General features: G+C 51.4%; 1 protein-coding gene across 2 annotated transcripts; it reads left to right on the forward strand.

The window, feature by feature from the left end:
- The first annotated feature begins 4,522 nt into the window (after window positions 1-4,522).
- On the forward strand, window positions 4,523-24,500 carry Telo2 (telomere maintenance 2). 2 transcript variants are annotated; one of them, XM_038324718.1, is made up of 21 exons: window positions 4,523-4,887; window positions 5,162-5,507; window positions 7,309-7,586; window positions 9,043-9,111; window positions 9,356-9,503; window positions 11,930-12,032; window positions 14,493-14,561; window positions 14,761-14,902; window positions 14,981-15,117; window positions 15,827-15,906; window positions 16,050-16,163; window positions 16,470-16,558; window positions 16,713-16,804; window positions 17,350-17,466; window positions 17,598-17,669; window positions 20,700-20,891; window positions 21,399-21,490; window positions 21,979-22,078; window positions 22,408-22,472; window positions 22,852-22,967; window positions 23,901-24,500. In XM_038324718.1, exons 2-21 carry the CDS (start codon window positions 5,176-5,178, stop codon window positions 24,005-24,007), a joined length of 2,514 nt encoding a protein of 837 aa, XP_038180646.1. In that variant the 5' UTR covers window positions 4,523-4,887; window positions 5,162-5,175; the 3' UTR covers window positions 24,008-24,500. The 2 variants fall into 2 exon arrangements, with proteins under 2 accessions (XP_038180646.1, XP_038180645.1); XM_038324717.1 differs by having other exon boundaries at window positions 4,523-5,507; window positions 23,901-24,499.

Raw genomic sequence — 24,500 nt, forward strand, 5'->3', positions numbered from 1 at the left:
TTAGGGATGGAGTCCCAGAATGGTCTCTTACTGGGGTTATCACACCTCACCCTCCAGCCCCGGCTCTCTCCAGAGACGCTGGCCTCCAGCCTCTCTGATCCCCATACTGTCTCACATGGGTCCCAATGACTGTATTGGTGGTGGTTCCTTACTCCCTGCTCTCTGGGCTGACCCCTGCTCATGTTAACCTTTATGATTTATTTATGTATTCACTCTGTGTGTGTTTACTCACATGTGCATGTGTAGAGGCCAAACACTTAAGTCACATGCCTTCCTCGATGGCGCTCCATCTTATTCTTTTTGAAACAGTCTCTCACTGAACTGTGAACCTACTGATTGGCTAGACTGGCTGGACAGCGGGTTCCCTACACCCCTGCTGTGATGCTGGGGTTACAGAGACTGCCCTCCAAACCACTCTGTCACCGTCAACCTGGGCTGCTTTCATGGCTGGGCTCAATGACCGTTGGTGCTACCTCATAGTGGAGGGGCAACCAGTTGTATGTAATTCTGCCAGTGCACATGGGGTCTCAGAGAAAGGTTAGAATATATAGGTTAGGAAGAACTAGGGGAGGGGTTCTATCTACACAGAAGTCAACATCCATGATGAGTGCCAACCTTCCATTATGGCTGCTTTAAGGGCATCCATGCTCTCTCCTGTAACCCCCTTACCCACTGCTCTGTAAGGAAGCCTAATAATAAACTCACTGAATCCCTGGAGCTGACTCTGGTGGAATTGCATCTCGGTTTATCGATGGGACTGTAGAAGGAGTGGTAGGTGTGGTCTGCATCTCCTCCAGGGAGGAATCTTGGCAATATAGATGCACACCTCTTCACTTGGCTTTTACGTGGATGCTGGGGATTTGAACTCAGAGCCTCATATTTGTACATTAAGTACTTTGCCTAGTAAACCATCTCCCCAGCTCCCAGGACTAGCCATTTTAAAAACTGCTTTCTTTACATTTATTTGTGTGCGTGTGCGTGCGTGCGTGCGTGCGTGCGTGCGTGCGTGTGTGTGTGTGTGTGTGTGTGTGTGTGTGTGTGTGTAAGTGCTATGGAGCACTTGTGAAGGTCAGAGGACAACTTACAACTTCCAGGACTCAGTTCTCTCCTTCCATCATGTGAATCCTTGGTGTGGGAGGTCCTTCTGTCTATGTGTTGCTTTTATTGGTTAATGAATAAAGAAACTGCTTTGGCCTATAGCAAGGCAGAACTTAGCTAGGCGGGGAAAACTAAACTGAATGCTGGGAGAAAGACTGCAGAGTCAGGAGAAGCCAGATAGCCACAGCTGGGAACAGACATGCCAGAAGCTTGCTGGTAAGCCACAGCCATGTGACGATACACAAATTAATAGAAATTGGTTAAATTTGAGATGTAAGAGTTAGCCAGTAAGAAGCTAGAGCTAATGGGCCAAGCAGTGATTTAATTAATACAGTTTCTGTATGGTTACTTCAAGGCTGAGCAGCTGGGAACTAACAAGTGGCCCCCTTCCTACTACAAATCCTGGGGCTTGAATTCAGGCTGTCAGGCTTTGCAGCATGACTTTTACCCTTTAAGTGAAGATTGACTTTTACCCTTTAAGTGAAGATTGGCTCCTCCTGGCCCCATCTCTCCTTGGGGCACAGGGCTAAACACTGTTAACATCTCTCTCTCTCTCTCTCTCTCTCTCTCTCTCTCTCTCTCTCTCTCTCTCTCTTTCTTTTTTTTTTTTTCTCTTTTTGAGACAGGGTTTCTCTGTGTATCCCGGACAGGCTGCCTCGAACTCATAGAATCTGTCTGCTCCTATCTCCTGAGTGCTGGGATTAAAGGTGTGCACCTCCACCATTGGGCCACATTTCTTATCGTAAGCACTCTGGTGTTCATTTTCTGTAAATAAGCAAAGATATCGGGGGTGCCAAAGCAACATGACCCCTTAGTTAGCAGTTATTGAACTTCCCTTTGTTGTCCTCGATGCTTTGAGCAGAAGGATTGTCAGACACCAGCCCGCTGCACCACCCTTATGTGAGCACTGACTATCCAGAAAGATCTGTTAGGGCCTTGAGAAAACCACAAGGTTGCTTCTGATTACTTCAGCTCGGGAAGGTACAGTCTTGGGGCTTTTTGAAAGTTTGAACCAGGCTTTTACTACAAGGCTGAACGAATTCTGGGGGAACCTGCAACCATTTCTGCCAAGTTGAGAAGGGAAATCCGTCCCCTGGTGGCCAGCGGAGGAACTGCTGAGCCTGGTGCACAGGTTGTGTTTGGAGGAAGCGTCCCTTTGGGAAATCCGTCCCCTGGTGGCCAGCGGAGGAACTGCTGAGCCTGGTGCACAGGTTGTGTTTGGAGGAAGAGCCCCTTTGGGAAATCCGTCCCCTGGTGGCCAGCATTGGAACTGCTGAGGCTGGTGCAAAGGTTGTCTTTGGAGGAAGCGCCCCTTTTTTTGAAAAAGCTTTGAAAGCAGCTGCTCAGGTTCAGCTTGGGTGAGACGATCCTGTGCTGCCTCCCTTTCTGTGGTAGATTTAGGTTCAGCAAACGTCTTCTCCTGAGACTTTGCTTGCCTACCGTCAACCATGTGGGTTGAGCTGGTATCCTGAAGAAAGAAGCAGCAGAGAGGCAGTAGGCAGGCCAAACTACAAATGGGACAGGACAGTCAGTTTTGTGACAGCTGCAGAAGCAGAAGCTGAGGCATCAAGAGGGAGCAGAGGACTGAGACTGAATGAGGAGAGATGACCAAACCAGATTAGAAGCTGCAGCCGTGGATGCCAGAAGAGCTCCAAAGAGCCAAGAGGTCTCAAACTGAGGCCAAGAATCGGAACACTGCTGTCATAAAAAAGAGTTAAGGTCTACAAAAAACCGTAAAGCTGTCAAAAGTCCCCACAATAATAGCCCAGGCCTGCCTGATGGAAGGAAAGGGCTTAGAAATCCTAAACAAGAGCTAGAACACTTTTAGGGTTAAGGCACCCAATGCCTCCAGGCCCCTAGCATTAGGGGAGCCACCTGTCACCTCTCACTGAGGGAAATAAAAGGTAGACTTGAAGACCTTCTCTTTGAAGCTAAGTACAAGGAGAACCCTAAGAGAAACATACATAGATCCCCCTGGGGAGGGGAAATAGAAAGATCTCCTGAGAATATTGGGAGCATGGGGGTGGGGAGGGAGAAAGGAAGGCAGAGGGGAGAAGGAGTGGAGAGGGGAGAGGGGAGAAGGAGAGGAGAACTTGCAGGAACAGGATGGTTGAGATGGGGGAAGGACAGAGACGGAGAGCAAGGAAAGAGATAACTTGATTGAGGGAGCCATTATGGGGCTAGAAATTTCCAGGAATCCACAAGGATGACCCCAGCTAAGACCCTAAGCAATAGTGGAGAGGGGTCCCGAAATGGCCTTCCCAGTTGTCAGATTCATGACTGTCTTAAATGTCATCATAGAACCTACATCCAGCAACTGATGGAAACAGAGGCAGAGACCCACATCGGAGCACTGGACTGAGCTCCCAAAGTCCAGCTGAAGAGTGGAAGGAATGAGAATATGAGCAAAGGGGTCAAGACCATGATGGGGACACCCACTGAAACAGCTTACCTGAGCTAATGGGAGCCCACCAACTCTGGCCTGACAGTGAGGGAACCAGCATAGGACTAAACTAGGCTCTCTGAATGTGGTTGACAGTTGAATGGTTGGACAGACTGGGGGGTCACTGGCAGTGAGACCATGATTTATCCCTAGTGTGTGTATTGGCTATTTTGAGCCCATTCTCTTTGGAGGGATAACCTTGCTCAGATATAGATATAGTGGGGAGGGCCTTGATCCTCCTTAAAGTAATGTGATAGGCTTTGTTGACTTCCCATGGTAAGACTTACCATCTCTGAGGAGTCACTGGGATGGGGGAAGGTGGAGGGGGATTGGTATGTAAAATGAGAAAAAAATAGTTTTTTTTAAAAAAAACTTCTCTTTGACTATCTACAGGTTTTTTTTTTCTGTGTAGAGAAAAAAGAAAAAAAAATCTTGGCTAGCTGACTAGCAACACTTTCCATAGGTGTTGGGAACTGGAACAAGTACTTTTAAGGTCTGAGATATCGCCCCAGGCGGATCCGATAATCAAGAGAAGTTCTGCGGTGATGGATACTGCAATGTTCAGGCAGGCAGGCGGCAGCCAGGACCCCTGGGAGGCTACTCATTCAGTGATGTTCCACTTAAGGTAGTTTACAAGCGGTTTGTGGGTTCGCATTAAACAATGTAGCCTTGTGTGCCCACCACATGCATCAGCATCGCAATTTGTCTAGGTTTGCTCTTCTTGCCTTCCTTATTCTCGTTTCCCTGACAGCCCCAACTGAGGGTTAGTGTCGTCCTCAGAAGGCCAGCTCTACGGTGGAAAGTCACTGGACCCAGGTGGACAGGGTGCCGGGGAGGGCGGCTCTAGAATTAGAGAAAACAGACAGAAGGCGTCAGGGAAGGGAAGAGGCGAGCATGCCCAGTCCAGCCCTCAGGCCTTGCTCTCCCTAGGTTCTTAGACCACGCCTCCTCCTCTTGCGCAGGCGCAGGTGCTGCGGTCATCAGCGCGCCGGCGCTGCGCGGATTCGTCCCGAGCTCCCCATAGGCATCAGATCCAGAAACTAATATCCTTGCTAGTTCCACGCGAGTTTTGGGACTCGAACTCACGGCTACCCTCGGCTGACACTGAACGGGACGCGTTGCCCCTGTGCCGTGGCGAATCAGCGGCGCGTGGGAGGGAGCATGCGGTCGTGGCTCTGAAGCCTGGGGGCCGGAGGAACCCTGTAGGAGTGGTTGGTCAGGTTGGGTCTGCACTGGTGACGGCCGTGCGGGATGGCCGGCTTCCGTGCTAGCCCAGGACCTCGTGTTTAGAAGGCTGGGTGATCACCTGGAGCTGCAGACGCTGGGGTTGTAGTTGCTGCTGCCTGGTGAGCCACTCATTCACCCAAGTACCAGCGAGCTGGAACGAGAAGACAGTCCCTGGGGTACCGGTGCTGTCCTAACGGGCACAAGCCCTGTCAGATCACCCGGAAAGCTGGGAACCCGAAGGCAGGGACCACATGAGGCGCCAGGGAGCGCAAAAGAGGGCTGGTGGCATTTCTTGGATTTGGAGCCAAGCCTCCTCTATCCTTAGCCGAGTCCTTACTGGGTGCTACAGGAAGAATTCCTGAGATTCTTACCCTGCTTTTCTGGGTCCCTCAACCCTGCCTTGCAAGATGGACTCAGCCCTGTCTGCTGTCCGACTCACCGTACAAGAAGCCATTCACACCCTTTCATCCTCAGAGGATGTGGGCCACATCCTCTCCACCCTGGGGGCCCTGAAGCGGTACCTAGGTGGAACCGAGGATCCAGCTCTCCCTGAGAAGGAGGAGTTTACCACCATCCACTTCTCAGCCGTTCTCAGATGTCTGGTCAGCAAGCTGAGTCCAGGTTGGCTGGAGCTATCCCCCGACGGCCAGCTGGAGCGGCTTTGGGAGAGCTTCTTCCTGGACGGCCCCCCAGACCAAGCCTTCCTGGTGCTGATGGAGGCCATTGAGAGCACTGCTGGGTGAGCAGCTTGTGAGCAACAGGGCGCCCACGTTCTGAGAAGAGACCTAACGCCTTAGAACTGAGTGTAGCTGTGCTCAGCTCTGAAAGGGGAAGGACCCCTGCGTCTTAGCCTGGCCTCACTCCCTCTTGTTGGAGGCTGGAAGAGCAGGGTCCACATTGCAGATAGCAGGAGCAAATCAGCGACTCAGAGGGTCTCCATCACCCCCAGCTGACACCAGAAAGGGAGCTGGTCACTCGCTGTCCTCTTCTGGACCTACCCTTTTTTATTTTTTAATATCTATCTGTCTCTGTCCGTCCGTCCGTCCGTTCTGTCTGTCCGTCTGCCTGCCTGCCTGTCTGTCTGTCTGTCTATCTAGTTTTTCCGAGACAGGGTTTCTCTGCATCTTTGGAGCCTGTCCTAGAACTAGCTCTTGTAGACCAGGCTGGTCTCGAACTCGCAGAGATCTGCCTGCCTCTGCCTCCCGAGTGCTGGGATTAAAGGCGTGCGCCGCCAACGCCCAGCCCTACCCTTTATTTTATAGAACTCTCAGGACTATCACAGGACATTTTGGGTTTTTATTTATTTATTTTTTCTAGTTTTTCGAGACAGGGTTTCTCTGTGTAGCCCTGACTGTCCTTCCTGGAACTTGCTCTGTAGACCCGGCTGGCCTTGAACTTACAGAGATCCACCTGTCTCTGCTTCCCAAGTACTGGGATTAAAGACGTGTGCCACTACCACCCAACGATTTTAGGTTTTTAAATGGCTAGCTGCCATGTTGCTGTCATGGATCCCTAGTCCTGGGTTCTACATCCAGTCAAGTGGCAATCCTTGGGAGGATGCAGTGGCTTTGAGAAGCTGGGTTTTTAGAATCTGCTGTGGTGGGGACTGGAGAGGTGGTTCCAAGGTTAAGAATGCTGGTTGCTTTTCCAGAGAACTTGGGCTGAGTTATCAGCACCCACAAAGGCTGCTCACAACCATCTGTAACTCGGTTCGAGGGGATCTGAAGCCCTCTTCCCCACAGGCAATGCACACATGAAGTACACAGACATACCTACACACGAAATAACATCTCAAAACCACCACTGCTGTGACCCAAGCAAGCACAGTGCAGAGTGGAGGGAGAAACGGTGGTGTCTGTCCAGGGTAACTGGCAGTGGAATTAAGTATTTTCTTCAGCTGATGAGTTCAAACATAAATGCTTATGAAGTTGTTGGGACTAATTTTTTATTTTGAGTTTTGGTCTTTTTGAGATAAGGTCTCTCTATTATGCAGCTCTGGCTGTCCTGGAACTTTTAGACAAGACTTGAACTCTCAGAGATTCTCCTCCCTCTGCCTCCAGAGTGCAGGAATGAAAGGCACGACCACACCCAGCCTCTTGTTTCTTGAGATGGGGTGTCTCACCTACCAGGGCCTTGCCAATTAGACTAGGCTGTCTGGCAAGGGAGTCCCAGGGATCCACTTGTCTCTGTGTCCCTGGAGCTGGGACTCCAAGCACTTGTCACCTCGCCTATTTTTCTTCTTCGGTGGGGGGCATTGGAGGAGTTGAGACAGGGTCTCACTTTGTAGTTCTGACTGTCCCTTGAACTCACTATGTAGACCATGTTGGCTCTTAACTCACAGAGATTTCCTGCTTCCTCTTGTATGCCGGCATTAAAGGTGTGTACCTCTGTGCTTGCCTCAGCTGGCTTTTTTATGTGGGTTTGGGGGATCAAACTTAGGTTCTCAAGCTTTCAGGGCCGACTCCCTGAGTCTGAGACTGATTCTTACGGGGACACTAGGATAGAGGAGGGCTCCGCCCCACACTCTCGCTACTCTTTAGCCCTAGCTTCCGTCTGATGAAGATGGCTCGGCTGCTGGAGACGTTTCTGAGCAAGGGCAGACTGGCGGCTCTCATGGAGGAGCAGTGTCGCCCGCAGACAAAGCCCAGCTTCTTCCTAGTCCAGGAGACACTGCTCAGCAAGGTGGTGGGCTTGCCTGACCACCTGGGCAACCGTCTCCAGCAGGACAACCTGACCGCATTCTTCCCCCAGAACTACTTCCCTCTGCTTGGCCAGGAGGTTCTGCAAGCACTGAAGGCAGTTGTGAGCTTTCTCCAAGGTGAGCACCCTGCCCCAGCATCTCTCTAGGCCTTTATTTCCTCCCTCCCCTTGAAGTAAGACTCTGAAAGCCTGTGGGGCCTTAAGAGCCAGGGTGGGGCTATCAGGTAGCTTAGATGCCGTCCTGGTTCAGACAGGTTCACCACCTGATGGAGTTCCATCTCTCTTCTGGCTTTTGATTTTGGGGAGTTGGGTCTGACTCTAGGTTCCTTTAGTTTTTAGTTGGATGTTAGGCAAAGTCACAGATTGAGACCTGCTTTTCTTTCCTACCCAGTCACTTGTATGTCCTAGAAGCTGCCCTTCCTTCTTTGCTAAGGTCTACTTTCTTGCTTACCCGAGTCTGATGTCTGTGCCTTCGGTGGTGGTAGTTTTGAGTGCCCACTGTGTATTGACTGTTCTTGGATCTGAGGGCATATGTTTTTACATGTTTGTCTGGCACTATGGGGACTACCTGTCATTCACAGATCTCTAGGGACCACCCTGTGGGGGTCCATGGTTAGCTCTGCCTCTGGGACATTCCAGCTGGCTTTCCTGGGTATATACCTCGAGAGAGAGTATTGGGGAAGAGCCATTGTGGATCCTGGTTAGTGAGCTGTGAGATACAGGCTACTGACTGACTGGCTTGAACCTTGGCCCTCTTCCTTCTTGTGCCCGCCATGTTGCACACTCCAGTCTGAGCCATACCTCAGCTTAACTGCAGCTACTCCGACTGCAGTCTTTCAGCCTGCTCCTAGCTGAGTTTCCATTTTGTTTTGCTTCCATGGGCTCAACCCAGCACCCTGACAGCTCCTGTGTCCCTTACCCATGTGACACCAGAGGAAGCTGGGCCACTAGAGCTTTGGCATGGTTTCTACCTGGCCCAAGCTTCTGTCGTCCCTAAATTTTTCCAGCAACCACATTCTGGTCTGTTATGTTTTGTCTTGGTTTGCTTTGGATTCTGTCCTTGCAGGCTCTTAAGTACTTGTCCTTAGGTCACCGTGTGTCTGGGTCCATGTCTGTTTTCTCAAAGGTGCCTCATCTCAGCTCTACTAGTGGGAGGCTGCCACCCCATCTCCTCCTTGTTCTTGACCTTCTCATGGCTCCTTCTTCACTAAGGAGGGAGGACCTTGTGGGCAGTGGCCACTGAGGTGTCTTTAGCCTCCCCAGAGCCCCGTTCTGCTTCTGTAGTTGGCTCCTAGTCCAGGACCCCTCTGGTGCCTCTTCAGTGATGTAGGCAGAGTCATTTTGCTGGTTGAGATGATGTGTGATGCTTTTAAAGCATATTATTACTAGATTTTCAAGCTAAAAACAGCTCCATTTAGGTTTTCTCCCATGTTAGATATGCACATTCATCCCAAATAGCTGGAGTTTCCATGGCTGACTTGGCTGCTAAGCACAAGGTCTGTATCCTTAGTCAGATGTCCTTAATGTTTTTCCTGCTGACCTCTTTTGTAGTCAGATCTTGCTTTTCATTCCAGGTGGCCTAGACTGCTCTGTCTCCTTTGTGTCTCGAGTCTTGGGGAAGGTCTGCATCCAAGGGAGAAAAAGTGAGTGGTCCCCGATACCCTCCCCACCCTTGGAGGAGGGTGAGAATCATGTACAGGATGTACACTGTATGTCCTCATACAGTGACATGTAAGTTGACCCTTGCCCTCAGTAGGGTTCCCTCACTTGGGTCTAACTCTGGGCTTGCCCATGCCTGTGAGCTTATGGGGCTGTGGACATTGGGCACCCCTGCCACCCCCTGGCTGAGGGTGACTCCTGAAGCTTAGGGCCTCTGTGTCCCCGCAGAAGAGATTCTGGGCGTGCTGGTGCCCCAACTGACAGTGCTCACCCAGGAGAGCTGTCTGTGGCAGCGGGTGTGCTGGCGGCTGGTGGAGCAAATGCCTGACCGGGCAGTGGAGGCTGTACTGACGGGGCTTGTAGAGGCCACTCCCAGGTAAGCAGCCGGGTCCTCTCCCAGCCAGTGTTTCTCAGGATGTCAGGGTAACGCCACCATCGCTGCCATTCCTTGTGCTGTTCTCCTGGTTGCGATACCAGAGTCCGTGTCCTATACAGTGTGGGTGATCCATCTTGTCTCAGCATTGCATTTTCAGACTGGCCATTGGCTGTGAGCCCAACCCCCATCTTGTGCCTGTCATCCTTCCTTCACGGGGATCCCATTGCTCATTCTTTGTTGTGGGTACTCTCTGACCCCTGTGATGTTCACTGAGCTGTGTTAGCTTTGCGTCTGACAGATTCCAGGCCACTCACTTCTGTCTACTCGTCTTTGTGTGTGTGGAGGTGACTCTCTGGGTTGTTGGTGGGAGCAGGCCTGCTGGGCTGGCTGGATGCTCTGAGCGCAGTGCTAGCTCACCTGGCTCCCAGCATCCCTCTCTGCACAGAGCAGCACTCAGCGCTGGCTTTGTGTTCTTTGGTTGTAGGTGTGGGTGTCCCTTGCTTGTTCATGGTGGGGTCCCAGTGTGCTTGTAATAGCTTCCCCATCAACTCTGGGCTCTGTCCTGTGAGGCCCGCGGGGCTGTCAGCAGAGCACCGCCTAGAGTTCTGTGGGTTCCTTGTTTGTTTTGTTTCGAGCTGACCTCAGATGTGCTATGTGGTTGAAGATGGACTCGAACTCTTGCTCTCTCTGTCTTAACCACCCGGGTGTTAGAATTACAGGCGTGCACTGTGAATGCCAACTCCACTTTAGGTTCTGAATCTTGTTTCTCAGTTGGATTATCTTCTGTGTACCTATTTCCTGTGCTAAAGCCATATGTCAGTTTACATAGGTTTGCTTTCTCAGATTTTTAGGGGTCCCCTCCTTCTTCCCAAGCCTTTATGTCTCTTTAATTTTTTTTTATAAATTAAAATTTTTTTTGTGTGTGCATGCTAGTGCATGTGCAGATATGTGTTTCACATCCACATGAAAACCAGGGTCAACCTCAGGTGTCAGTCCTCAAGAGCTGTCTATCTCATTTTCTCACTGAATCTGGATTCACTGAGTCTCAGGGACCCTTTCTGGTTCTGTGTATACAGGTGTGTGCCACCATGTCTGGCTTTTTCTAGTGGTTCTGCGGATTAACTCAGGGCCTCATGCTGTCCAGCAGGCACTTCACCTATGAAACCATACTCACAGCCCTGGCCTTTATGCTTTTTTTTTTTTTTTTTTTTTTTTTGGTTTTTCGAGACAGGGTTTCCCTGTAGTTTCTAGAGCCTGTCCTGGATCTAGCTCTTGTAGACCAGGCTGGTCTCGAACTCAGAGATCTGCCTGCCTCTGCCTCCTGAGTGCTGGGATTAAAGGCGTGCGCCACCACCTCCCGGCTCCTGGCCTTTATGACTTTATGTGGAATTGTTTTCCTTTCTTTAAAACAGAATCTCACTATGTATTCCTGGCTGACCTAAACTTGCTATGTAGACCAGGCTGGCCTCAAAAGTCAGAGATCTGACTACCTCTGCCTAACGAATTCTGGGATTGAAAGTGTGTGCTACCATGCAGGCCTTTGTGTGGGATTTGATCTAACAATCAGGGCTGGTGAGATGGCTCAGCAGGTGCAGTCACTTGCTCTCAAGGCTGAGTTTCATCCCCAAGTCCCACATGGTAGAAGGAGAAAACCAGTTCTTCCAAGTTGTTCTCCTGATTTCCATGGTATGTATGATATGACATGCACATGCACACAGACATAGACACACACACAGAGACACACAGAGTTACACACAGAGATACATGCAGAGAGACACACACATAGATGCACATACAGACACATACATACACAAACAGACACACACAGACATACACACATTTGGATGCACACACATGCACTCACACACACAAATATGTGTAATAAAAAGAAATAATGAGTGAGGAGGAACCCTGCTGTATCTGTGTGGCTGAGTCAGATGGCCACCATCTTCCTCTCTGAAGGAAGTAGTCTAGCTTGGGGTTCTGCAAATTGTTGTTATGGGCCAAGTCAGGCTGGTGGGTTTTTGTAAATAAAGTTTTATTAGGTAGATTGCTATGCCCATTCATTGACACATTTGTCTAGGGCTCTTTTCAGCCACTCCCAGAGTTGACTGCTTTGGAGAGTAAACCTGTCTAAGAATTTACGTGCTGCCCTGCCCTAGAGAAACATTCATCCCTGGCCTTGGCAGAGCAGGGACAGACCCTCATCTTGGGTTGCTCCTGTCAGCTCTGATGTGGGATCTAGGCTCTCCATGGGTGTTCGCATTCGTTCTGGGAAGAGGAAAGATTAAGGACCAACTCAGGTCATGGAAGGGCTCGGGCAAACTCTAGAGTGGGTGGCTGGACACCGGGCACCTGTTTGCTTTTCCTTATCCTTCCCTTTGAAGCCAACTGTGATTCCAGCACTTCCCACACCTGCCCCACAGGCCTGAAGTATTGTCCCGGCTGCTGGGGAGCCTGGTGGTGAAGAACAAGAAAGCGCAGTTTGTGATGACCCGGAAACTTCTGTTCCTGCAGTACCAGCACACGGTGAGAAACCAGGCAGGGTAGGGCCTGCAGGCCTTCCAAGTCACAGGAAGAATTGCTACTAAATATGGAGTAAGGGGAACTGGGTGCATGGCATACTCCTTTAATCTCAGCTCTCCAGAGGTGGAGGCACTTGAATCTCTGAGTTCAAGGCCAGTCTGGTCTACATTGTAAGATCTTGACTAAAAAAAAGAAAAGAAAAGAAAGAAAAGAAAAAATAGGAGTAAGGGGGGCTAGGCATATTGAGAGGTGGAGACAGAGCATCAGGAGGTCATTGCCCATCTCCAGCTACACAGCAAGTTCGAGCCCAGCCTGCCCCTGTCTCAGTGACCCTAAAAAGGAAGAAAAGTAGGAGAGAATAAAGAGCAGCGTGTGCTCAGCAGGCATGGCGCTGTATTCTGTCTACCCTCAGCACCACGGGAAATCAAAACGACATAAGTGTGGTTAGACAGCAGTTATACCTAGGAGATGTCAGTAGGTAGGCCCCTCCGGCCATTTCTGAGCTCTGCAGCATCCCAGGCACCAAGTGAACATGTCGCATATCTCTGGATCCCGGTACTACCTAGGAGAGTGCCCTTACCACCTCCATTCTGTGCATCAGGACTCATCTGTGACTGCTGCTGTCCTTGTGCCTTGGAGCGCTGACTTGGAGCTGGCCATAGGTCAGAGCAGGGGAGGATGAGGAGTGGGACACATCTAGAGTGGAAAACAGCAGAGGACGGGCAAGGGTGGGGCCCACGATATCCTCTTGCTCACCTTCTCATTCAGTGTTTCTTTGTAAGCTGGGCTCTACCTTGGGTACTGAGCATCCACTGTGGACAGAAGAGTCCTGTCACTCCTCATCCTAAGTTCATTACAGGAAAGGGAGCAGATGCTGCCCATGCAGGACAGTTAATACACAGGGTGACACAGCAGGTGCTGGCACCAGGGGGCAGTCAGGCAGGAGGATCACTTGGAGAAGGTCTGGCTCTGAGGATTTGTCTGGGTGGGCTGGAGGCCTCTGAGAACTGGAATACCCACCAGTGAGCTAGCTGATTGGCTGTTCAGACTGCCTGAGCTGGCAGTGGGTCCCCCTGGTGGTGAGAGAGAAAGAGGATGGATGGTTGGGTGGGAGTCTGAGCAGAGATGAGCTAGTTGGACTCTCTGGCTCCTGTGCAGAGAAGCCAGGGGGAAACTGAAGTGTCTCTCACCTACTCATGTAGTGGAGCTCGGACAGGAGCCCTGGAGAGCTCTCCCAGCAACATGAGTGGGCAGCTGGGCACAGCAGCAGTGTACACAAGAAGGGATGGAGCCACCTAACACTTGAACCATCCTCCAAGAGGGAAGGTGGGCGATGTAGTTCTAGGTGAACAGACAGAGATGGTCCCCAGACTTCTGAAGAATGAACACCCAAACTGTCTCTTCCTGAATCCAATGCTCTGTTCTAAAGTCAAACCATAAACCAGTCAGTGGGATGATGCAAGGGCCATGCAGTCACTCCTGCATGACAAAGCTGTGGACTTAGAAATAGTTGTAAAGAAAGAAAGAAAGGAAGGGAGGGAGGAAGAGAGGGAGGGAGGGAGGAAGGAAGAAAAGAGAAATAGTTGTGAAAGAGGGTGACTGACGGGGCTAGAAGAGTTGCTCTTGACATACAAGCAAGAGGACCTGAGTTTAAGCCCAGCTGTCTTAGTTACTTTTCTATTGCTATGATAAGACACCATGACCAAAGCAACTTATAAAAGAAGTGTCTAATTTGGGCTTATGGTTTCAGAAGGTTAATTAGAGTCCATGATGGCAGAGCTAAGGCATGGTGGCCAGAACAACTGAGAGCTTACACCGCGATCTGAAAGTAGGAGGCAGAGAGAGGGAAAGGAATGAGGAATGTTGGGAATGGAGATGGAGGGTTTTTGTTTGTTTGTTTTTGTTGTTGTTGTTGTTTTGAGACAGGGTTTCTCTGTGGAGCCTTGGCTGTCCAGGAACTCATTTGTCACTTTGTAGACCAGGCTGGTCTTGAACTCAGATATTCCATGGAACCTAACCCTCTTCTGGACTCTGTAGCGTACACACACACACACACACACACACACACACAAACGCTATAAGATAGAAATAATGAGACAGACTCCAGGTCTTAGGAAAAGAAGCAGCCCAGAGAGCTGCAGTGGGACACAGGATGCTGTCATGCATCTGGGCTGAGAGGCCAGCATTGAAGGTGTCCTCTGCCATGAGAGCCAGAAAGCCTGCATTTGGCAAATAACTCATTGAATTTTCAAAGTTTGGTTGAAATGGAAAGTAGAACAATTATTAGCTGAAACTGGCGGTGTTGAGGCGGTAAGCCGGGGAGAGAGCTGGCCCTCTGGTTTTGTGGGATGCTGGAGCTTGGCATCTCTGTTCATCCTATTCCTCTTCTTCAGCTCTGAAGGCCCTTGTAGGGCAGGCAGGGAACAGTCCCTGCCTGGTAGACAGGACCCACTTTTGTTGTAGACACCCGTGCTGCAGAGCCTGCTGGGGTACCTGGCTATAGACAGTCAGCGGCGGCCACTCCTCATACAGGTAAGTACCACTTGTCCCACTAAGCCCATGTGGTCCTGGGAGAACGACAATAGAGGAAGTGTCTTCTAACGGGAAGGCTGGGGTCCAGCTTCATTTGTGCTTGAATCCCTTGGGAGAGTGTGGACCCTGACCTGAGACTTGGGTGGCTGTGGGTAGGGTAGCTGCTGCCTGGACAGGCTGAGGCTCTGCTGGTTGCCAGGTGCTTAAGGAGCTGCTAGAGACGTGGGGCAACAGCAGTGCTGTCCGTCACGCACCCCTGGAGCAGCAGCACTACATCAGTAAGGCCATCCTGGTTTGCCTGGCGCACCTTGGGGCGTCGGAGCTGCAGGACATCCGGGATGGTAAGCGGGCCGTGGCGTGGGCACACCCTGCCCCCTGACACTGAGGAGCCCCTCAGGACTCATGTCTGCTGCTTTAAGAGTTGCTGGCCAGCATGATGGCGGGCGTGAAGTGCCGCCTCGACAGCAGCCTGCCCCCTGTGCGTCGCTTGGGCATGATTGTGGCCGAGGTCATCAGCTCCAGGATCCATCCTGAGGGGCCTCAGCTGAAATTCCAAGTGAGCAGGCTATCTTACCTATGTCCTCCAGGTGACGGGGTTCTGGGGCTCCCTTGCTGATAGATCTACACCTCTGGTTCCTCGCTCTTCTGGGGTCTAGGATTGAGGACTCTCCTGTGGTGGAGGGCCAGGGCTCAATGTGCAGAGCACTCCAGCTCCTGTGGCTGGTGGCAGAAGTGGGTCTGTATGTGGTCAGGGCCAAGTCTGTGACAGTGTATTTCCCAAGATGTGTTCCTGGATTGGTTAGATGGGTGAAGGGACCACCGCCTGGGGTTGGTCTGCTGGCCCTGGGTACACTGAGCCCTGTGGACAGTAGGGCTGCTCTAGGCTGGCAGTGCGTAGGGGTCGTATTCTATCCTGACCACTGATTGGCATGGGCACTACCAGGCTGGACAGTACGGGCCTTGACTGTGTTGGGTGCCACATGACTTAACTGTGAGTCTATAGATGTAGCCTGCGCTGAGCCCTGTCAGCAGTCAAGGGTCTCCAAATCCTGCAGGAGGGAGAGGCTCCTAGGCTCAGCACATCTAGCACTGTGCTTAGCTTGAGGTGGACATTCAGAAGCTGCTTTAGAAAAGGTGACTGGCTATCTGAGGCCAGGCTTCTAACCGAGATGGAGTGGCATGTGAGGAGGGCTGGCTGTGACTGACTGTGGCTGAGGTGGCATCCATGGCCATGGGCCTCACTGACTCCAGTGTATCTGCAACAGTATGAAGATGACGAGATGAGCCGTGAGATGCTGGCCTTGGCCACACCCCAGCCTACGGGGGCCTGCTCCTCAGAAACAGGGTGAGGGTCTCCATGTTCCCAGTCCCCATCCTTAGTCCTTCCAACAAAAGTTAGAGGAGACATGGACAGATGATAGAAACCTTTCTGGGATGTGTGGTATGCTAGGCTAACCTGGGTGACCCTTGCTGTTTCTTGTTTCCTAGAGGCCCATCCCTGGCTCCAGTTGCCACGGAGACCCCTGTAGAGACACCTGAAAAGACAGTGGCCAGTGATGTGCCCCCAGCTCAGCTGCAGGGCTCTGACTCAGAGCTCGACAGGTAGGGCAGGGTTCCTTGGCCTCTGTGGGTCTAGGGGTTGGCCGAGGTGGCCCTCTGTTTACGTGTGGAGGAGGCTGATCATATGCAAGGTATTCCTTGCATAGGTGCTGGTTTCCTAGTTCACTCCCCACTTGCTTGTCTGAGGCAGTACCATCTGCTCTTCCACGTACCCATCTCCTACAGGTGTCGGGCTCTTGGGAGGGAATTTTAGTATCTCCAGGGTCTTACCCTTGAGGAGTCAAAAATAAAGGGGCACCTGAATCCTCACTGGGGATGGACAGATCCTGTCTGTTTTTCTTATTACAGCGATGATGAGTTCATTCCCTATGATATGTCAGGGGACAAAGAGCTGAAGAGCAGCAAGGAGCCCCTGTATATCCGAGACTGTGTGGAAGGTGGGTTTCACTGTGCTTACCCCACAATACCTGGCCCTGGCCCCACTTCACCTTGTCCTAGAGCGACCTGTCCGGCCTCATTGTGACACTCTGGGCACACTGGAGTCAGGGGCAGTGCTGGGACTTAATCAAGGCTCGTCTGGGTTCTATGCAGCCTTGACCACATCTGAGGACGTGGAGCGCTGGGAGGGAGCCCTAATGGTGCTTGAGGGCCTGGTTTACAGGAGCCCTGAGGCCACTCGGGAGGTAAGCAGTAAGAGGATGTGGCTGGGTAAGTGGGGGTGGGTGTGGGGGGGGTGGGGAGTGGGAGTGAGGTTGGGGAATCCTGGAGTGGCAGGGGTGGTCTCCTTGTAGCATCTGTATCCTAGATCTGTCTTTTTTCTTTTCCCCTGAGACTGGGTTTCTCTGTAGCTTTGGAGCCTGTCCTGGAACTAGCTCTTGTAGACCAGGCTGGCCTCAAACTCACAGAGATCTGCCTGCCTCTGCCTCCCGAATGCTGGGATTAAAGGTGCGCGCCACCACTGCCCAGCATTTATTTTTGTTATTTGTTTTTTTAGTTTTTTGAGATAGGGTTTCTCTGTGTAACAACAGTCCTGGCTGTCCTGGAACTTGCTTTGTAGACCAGGCTGACCTTGAACTCAGTGAGATCCAACCTGCCTCTAACTCCCAAGTGCTGGGATTAAAGATGTGCATCACCACCACCTGGCTGTATCCTAGATCTTAGAGGGTGGCACTGGATTGTTAATTGAGCGTTTGGGGCTGAAGGCATCCTGATTCCTGGCTCTGTGCAGGTGAGCGTGGAGCTGGCCAAGGTGCTGCTTCACCTGGAAGAGAAGACCTGCATGGCAGACTTTGAACAACTGCGCCAGAGAGCTCTGGTGGCTGTCACAGTCACAGACCCAGAGCAGGTAAGTCCTAGCATGACCCTAGTCGGACCAGGAGCATCAGAAATTGCCCTGGTGGCCCCATTCTGTGCCCAGGTTGGGCCCTTGGGTAATCTTGGAGCCTTAGCATAGTGGCTTCTCCTTTGCCTACTTAGGTAGCCAAGTATCTGACCTCACAGTTCTACGGCCTGAACTATAGCCTCCGGCAGCGCATGGACATCCTGGATGTAAGTGACTTAGACCCCTGTCCCTGTCAGGCCCAGGTTGCCTTAAGTTGGAAAGTTGACCAATAGGGACTGTGGACAAAGGTCACCCCAAGCTTCCTTGGTGGGATGTGGTGTGAGAAGTCCTTCTGCCTATTTGTTGCTTTCATTGGTTAATGAATAAATCTATTTTGGCCAGTGGCTTAGCAGAACAGGGCAAGGTGGGAGTTCCAAGCAGATAGAGGAGGAGAGAGCAGACAGAGTCAGGGAGAAGTCATGTAGCCTCTACCAGAGACAGACTCTCAGGAACCTTACCAGTAAGCCACACCCACATGGTGATACACAGATTAATAGAATGGGTTAATTTAAGATATAAGAGTAAGACAGAAATACACTGAAGCTATTGGCCAAACAATATTGCAAATAATATAGTTTCTGTGTGATTATTTTGTGGTCTGGGCAGCTAGGAAGAAACAAGTGGCCTTCCCCAACAGGGATGTGAGAGGCACTTCTGTCTGCTGACCACAGGTTCACCAGTATGGGGCTGAGAGCTGGTGACAGTATTTTCTTTTGTTTGTGTGGCTTTACAAGAGTTTTTATTTATTAGTGTGTGTGTGTGTGTGTGTGTGTGTGTGCGCATACGCACCTACCTCCTGAATCATCTTGTTAGCCCTGTTTCTGTGTTTTGTCTTTGTGTTTATGTGTACATGCATGTGTCTGAGTATTGAATACTGTGTGCAGTGCCTGTGGAGGACAGAAGAGGGCGCTGGGTTCCTTGGCGTTGGAGTTGCAGGTGGTTGAGAGCCGCCCAGCACTGCTGCTGGGGACTGAACTCCAGGCACTCGTGACCACTAACTCTTACCATCCTTGTTTATGTATTTTGGATAACAAGTATATTGGTATGTTTTTATACAACATGAAATTTTTCATTACAGGAGAAACCAAATATCTCCCTGTCAGATTGAGTGTGATCCCGCTGTAAACAAGTTCTGGTACCTGCTAAGCACAGATAGCCCTTAAAATCTTGTATAAAAGGACTGCGTGTGGCAAGGCTGCCGGGTAGTAAACTATCTAGAATGGTGCATTCTCAGAGATAGTGCCGAGAGGTGGTTGCCAGGGCCCAGGGCCCAGGGATTGGTGTTTCAGGAGACAGAAAGCTCTGGTAGTGAGAGTTCCCAGCGGTGATCCTGTGCTCAGGGCAACTGAACTCAAGGGTCTCAATCTTCAGCTCTGGCTGACCTGGAACTCTGTCTCCCGAGTGCTGGGATTAAAGTTGTACCGTAACACCTGGCAGCCTCTGAACTCTTAAAGAGTGGGTGCCATCAAGGTTGAGGAGATGGCTCAGTCCATAAAGTGCTTGCTGGACGTTTAGACACCCGGCGTTCATACGGTGCTGTGTGTGATGATGGTATGTCCTGCAAGCCCAGCACTAGGGTGGCGGAGAAAGGAGAATCCGTATACCTCATTGGCCAGCAGCTGAGGTGGGGAGCTCCAGGCTCAGTGAGGGACTCTGCCTTAAGATTAAGGTGGAGAACAACTGGACATGACACACCTCTGACCAACCTCTGATCTGTGTGTGCACATAGACATGCATCTGAATCCATACGTATTTACAAGAATAGATAAAGTGGTAAAATTTATCTATTTATCAACAGTAAATAAGACATGAAACAGCATTTTTGTGGTCCTGGGATCGTGCATGCTAGACAAGCTGTCTATCATCTCTGAACTGTATCCTCAGCCCTCTGCATTTTCTTTTCCTTCCTCTTTTTTTTAAAATTTTTTGAGAGAGGGTCTCACTGTATAGCCCTAGTTGGCCTTGAACTCATAGAGTTCAACCTGTCTCTTTCTCCCAGGTGCTGGAATTAAAAGCATGCACAACTTCACCATTGCCTTTAAAAAAAATTGCCAGGCAGTAATGGTACATGCCTTTAATCCCAGCATTCGGGAGGCAGAGGCAGGCAGATCTCAGTGACTTTGAAGCCAGCCTGGTCTACAAAGTGAGTTCCAGGACAGTCAGGATTGTTTCATAGAGAAACCCCGTCTCATGTGTATGTATGTGTACTTGTGTGCATATACATGACCATGTGCATGCAGGAATCCATGGAGGTCGGAAGAGTTACAAGCTGTTACTTGGGTGCTGGGAACAGAACCTGGGTCTTCTGCAAGAGCAATAAGGACTCTTAGCAACTGAGCCATCTCTCTGGCTCCCAGGTTTTCTTTTTGATTTTTATTTTGAAACAGGGAATTCCTAAGTTCCCCAGGCTGGCTTTGAACTTTGATCTTTCTGTCTTAGCTTCCTGAGTAGCTAGGATAATAGACCGTGTGTCCACGGGCCTGGCAAAAAATTCATGTCTCTAATACAGCTCGTTCCAGAACATCGCCATTACCCTGTGCAGTCGCAGTAACATTCACTTTCCAACCCTTCCCTCTACTGTGCTGCTCTCTGTCTGGATTTACCTGTTCTGGATGCTTCGCATAAGCAGAACAGGTAGCTGTGTGGCCTTTGACAGGCTTCCTTTGCTGCATATGGTGCTGCTGACAGTCTTCCGCATGTGGCAAGTGCAGCCTTCATTTTATTCCCTTTCTCTATTCCTCTTTCCACGAAGCTGAGTTCCTTGGGGAAGGGAGCAAGGTAGGGGTGAAATTTGGTGAGTCTGAGAAAAAAGTACAGTACATCGGTCCAGCCGTTCATTGTGAGGGAGCACTCATCTCGCCTCCTGCCCCCGCAGGAAGCTCAGATCATGAGTACTTAGGATTGGGACCCAGTTCCTTTAACAGGGCTGCAGAGCTTTGTGAGTACGTGGCTGCTACTCCATTTTTCAGAAGAGTGTCCTTTCCCAGGGCCACATACTGTCCTGAGTCTTTTTAAACATTTTAGTTTTTATTTTATGCGTGTGGGTGTTTTGTTTGCATGTATGTTAGTGCAGCATATGTGTGCAGTGTCTGTGGAAACCAGAAAAGGATGTGTGGGTGTTGGAAACCAAGCCTGAGTCCTTAGCAAGGACAGTGAGTACCCTGAACCTCTCTGCCATCCATCTCTCTCTCCTCTAGGTTCTTGTCCTGGCTGCCCAGGCACTGTCTCGGCCACGGAGCCTCCAGAGGCTTTCCCAGCATGGTCCCCCTGGTTCTGGCACCTCGTGTTCACCAGCACTAGCTATTTCTCAGCCTGGCAATGCTGTGGCTCCCAACTGGCAGCTGATTGTGGAGGAGCGGATCAAAAGCAAGACCCGGAGGTTCTCGAAGGTTAGCAGGACGCTGTTCAGGTCCTTGTCAGCATGGGGCTTTTGTTTTGTGTGCAGCAGCATGAACAGTTGGATTCCTCTAGGAATGTCTGACCGAAGGGAATCCGGTCACAGGCAGGGTCAGCGCAGGGCTGAGTTAGAGCAAGAGTTTATGTATAAACTGAGGCACATCAGACCAGCACGATTTTAAAACGGGGAGTGAAAAGAGCTCAGGAGTGCCGCTCAGAAACAAAGAAAATGACTGTGGCGATGTCTGGAGATAGTTGGGTTTAGCTCAGGGCTGGAGATCAGGCTGTTTAGCGTGTCACAATGCCCAGGTCTTCCCCGAGTGAGGAGTATAGCTCTGAGTAGTTGATGTGTGGTTTGGGACTCAGCTGTCAGACCACAGTGGCCTGAGTCAGACTCAGCCCCTTTCCACAGGGCCATAAAACCCAGGGAGGCCAGGGCAAGCCTGAGGGGGCTACACCAGGGGAGTAGCCTTGCACCTTGACCATGCTGTGTTTGGCAGGGCTGTCCGCGGAGGGAGCTATCAGGTGGCCCCAATGAATTCAACTCTGTGGCTGGTTACTTCTTCTTCCCCCTCCTTCAGCACTTTGACAGGTAAGTTTTCTAGAACTTTAGACACCTCCCCGTGGACAGTGATTGTGGCACAACAAGGCATGAATGTGGGCTCGGCTTCTTTTATGAACTTGACTTAATACTATGCGGCATTGGGGAGGCCCCTTTGCTATTCAGTTCTGTGCTGAGGGCACAGTCATCACCGGCTGTGTTGACCCTGGACTTACGAATGTGCTGCTGCCAGAGCTGCCTGGCCTGCTGTGCAGCCTGTGAGGTTTGGGTGACAGCACAGACTGTGACCTTGACTCGGGGCCTGGTTTGTGCCTGGCGACATACAGTATCCTGAGACATTTGAAAATGCATTCACCTTGTGGCTATCCTCTGCCACACTGGTCCCTGGTGTGAAGGTGGGAGGAAGGCCATGTGAACCTTCAAGGGTTTGGGTTTCTGTCGGTAGCCGTCTTTCTGGGCTCTTCTCAGCCAACCATTAGGTGCTGGGGCTGCCCCATCCACTCAGCTCTATGTTGTAGGCCTCTGGTGACCTTCGACCTCTTAGGAGATGATCAGTTGGTACTTGGAAGACTGGCCCACACCTTAGCATCCCTGATGTACCTGGCCGTTAACACCACAGTGAGTTGGAAAACGGGAACTGAAAGCCCTGCCACATAGTCCATAGCAGGGTGGCTGCAGGGATAATCACCAGTGTCCACAGAACAGGACCTGAGCTCTGTGTAGTGTGTTCATCTCCCACCTGTGAGCAGTGCAGGAGCCGTGCACCCTCAGAATGTATCCTCTCCACTTTGGCCCTGGGGCAGGTGTGTGCAAAGCTCCACTAGGCACTGCACGCACCCTCCTGTCAGGTGTCAGGCGAGTGCTGACACAGTGGGATCCTACCTTTGGTCTAGTGTGGGAGATGCACACAGCAGACGCCTCACCAGCCACCCCTCTGCTGACTTCAGGTGGCCGTGCCTATGGGTAAGGCCCTGCTGGAGTTCGTGTGGGCCCTTCGCTTCCACGTGGACACGTGAGTGGCCCATGGGGCTAAGGGAAGCACAGGGTCTCCAAGGCAGCATGCCTAACGTTTCCTAACGAGAAGTGACTAATCAAGCCTGGGGGTCTCAGACAGGGCTGGAGTGACTGGTATATGTGGGCGGGCCTTCACATAGGCTAGCAGGAGTGACTGGTACATGTGGGCGGGCCTTCCCATAGGCTAGCAGGAGTGACTGGTACATGTGGGCGGGCCTTCCCATAGGCTAGCTGGAGTGACTGTACATGTAGGCAGGCCTTCCCATAGGCTAGCTGGAGTGACTGGTACATGTGGGCGGGCCTTCCCATAGGCTAGCTGGAGGAGGATCCATTCTCAGAGTTGTCTTCTCACCTTTCCCCACCCTCTTGATTGGTAGTTATGTGCGCCGGGGCTTGCTGTCTGCTGTTTCCTCTGTTCTCCTCAGTGTACCCACAGAGCGGCTATTGGAGGACCTGCCAGATGAGCTGCTAGAAGCCAGATCATGGTTGGCAGGTGAGTGTCTGGGCTGGAAAATGTTACTGGTGTGTGGAGTGGTTGAGTCTGAGTGGGTGTGTCCTGTGTTAGCTCTGAGAAGTGTGCTGACGTGAGTGTGGGGATCAAGGGGGTGATCCTGATCCTGTTCCCTTGGGGACTATCACAAGGATCCCACAGAGACAACTCAGATGGGATTCTGTACCTTCAGAAGGCTCTCAGATCCAAAGCTAGACATAATAGTGCAAGCCTTTAAACCCCCAGCACTTGGGACACAGAGGCAGGCAGAGCACTCTAAGTTCAGGGCTAGCCTGGTCTACACTCTGAGTATTAGTCCAGCCAGGGCTACATACTGAGACCTGTTTTTAAAAAAAGATTTTAGTCAGGCAGTGGTGGCATACACCTTTAATACCAGCACTCGGTAGGCAGAGGCAGGGAGATCTCTGTGAGTTCGAGGCCAGCTTGCTCTACAGAGTGAGTTCCAGGATAGCCAGGGCTACAATGAGAAACCCTGATTTGAGTTAAAAAAGAAGTCGGCTGTAGACTCTGATTCTTCAGCCTGGACCCTTTGACAGGCTCCCTGGACCCACTGGAAAGAACATCCAGCTTCCCATGAGCCTTTGCGACTGGCCCTGATAGTGTCAAACTGTGGCTTCCACGGGACTGCTGGCCAGGCAGGGTCTTATTGCTTTGTTGTTTCCCATGGCTAGTCACAGAAGGTTCCATTGTCAGCCATCTTGGGCAAGGGCAGGATCTCCTCAGGCTCATGTGCTGGAGCTCCCCAGGTTGACTTGTCTGATGGTTTTATCCCAGGTTAGTGCTTGGGCTGCTCAGCTCTGGTCCTGGCCTACTGATCTTCCTGGTCCCCTGCCTAGGGGAGCTCGAGGGCTTCGCTGGGAGACTCGCTGGCCCGCCACATCACTCACCTCTTCTTCCCTCCTTCCTCCTTGGCAGATGTGGCTGAGAAGGATGTGGACCAGGACTGCAGGGAGCTGGCAGTGAGGGCTCTGCTGCTTCTGGAGAGACTCAGAGATAAGCTCCTTTCGGTCTCTTCTCTGTAGCACTGAGGACCCCCTCGGCTACCCCCACTGGAAGAAGGGAAGGCCTGAGGGGCGAGTCCACACGCGGGCTGTCTGTGGCAGCGGGGTCTGGAGGGGCCCGTTGGTACTAGTGTGACCCTGCCGTTACTTATGCCCTGGCAAGACCGAGCATTCAGCTAAAGCCTGTGCCATGGGACTCAACAGCTTTAGACTGACTGGAATTAGGACTGGGGTGCTGGGGCGTGGGGGTGGTGGTGGTGGTGCAAGAGGTGCCTCCTCCTGGCTCTGTGGCCAGGGCCTCAAGGGTGAAGATAAGAGACAGCTGTTCAGCTTCTAGTATACCCTGAAGGGGATGCTAGAACAGCAGACCAGGGGTAACCCCTGGGTCCCCAGGGCTTCTGACAATGTTCCGTGAGAATAAACAGGGCCACAGATGTCACATAGTCTGCCTTTGTGGTTCTCATTGGCAAGGACTTAGTTCCTACATGGGTCCTCCTGAGGGGCAGCAAGGAGT

The sequence above is a fragment of the Arvicola amphibius genome, chromosome 4 (genome assembly GCF_903992535.2).
Source record: "Arvicola amphibius chromosome 4, mArvAmp1.2, whole genome shotgun sequence".
NCBI lineage: Eukaryota > Metazoa > Chordata > Mammalia > Rodentia > Cricetidae > Arvicola > Arvicola amphibius.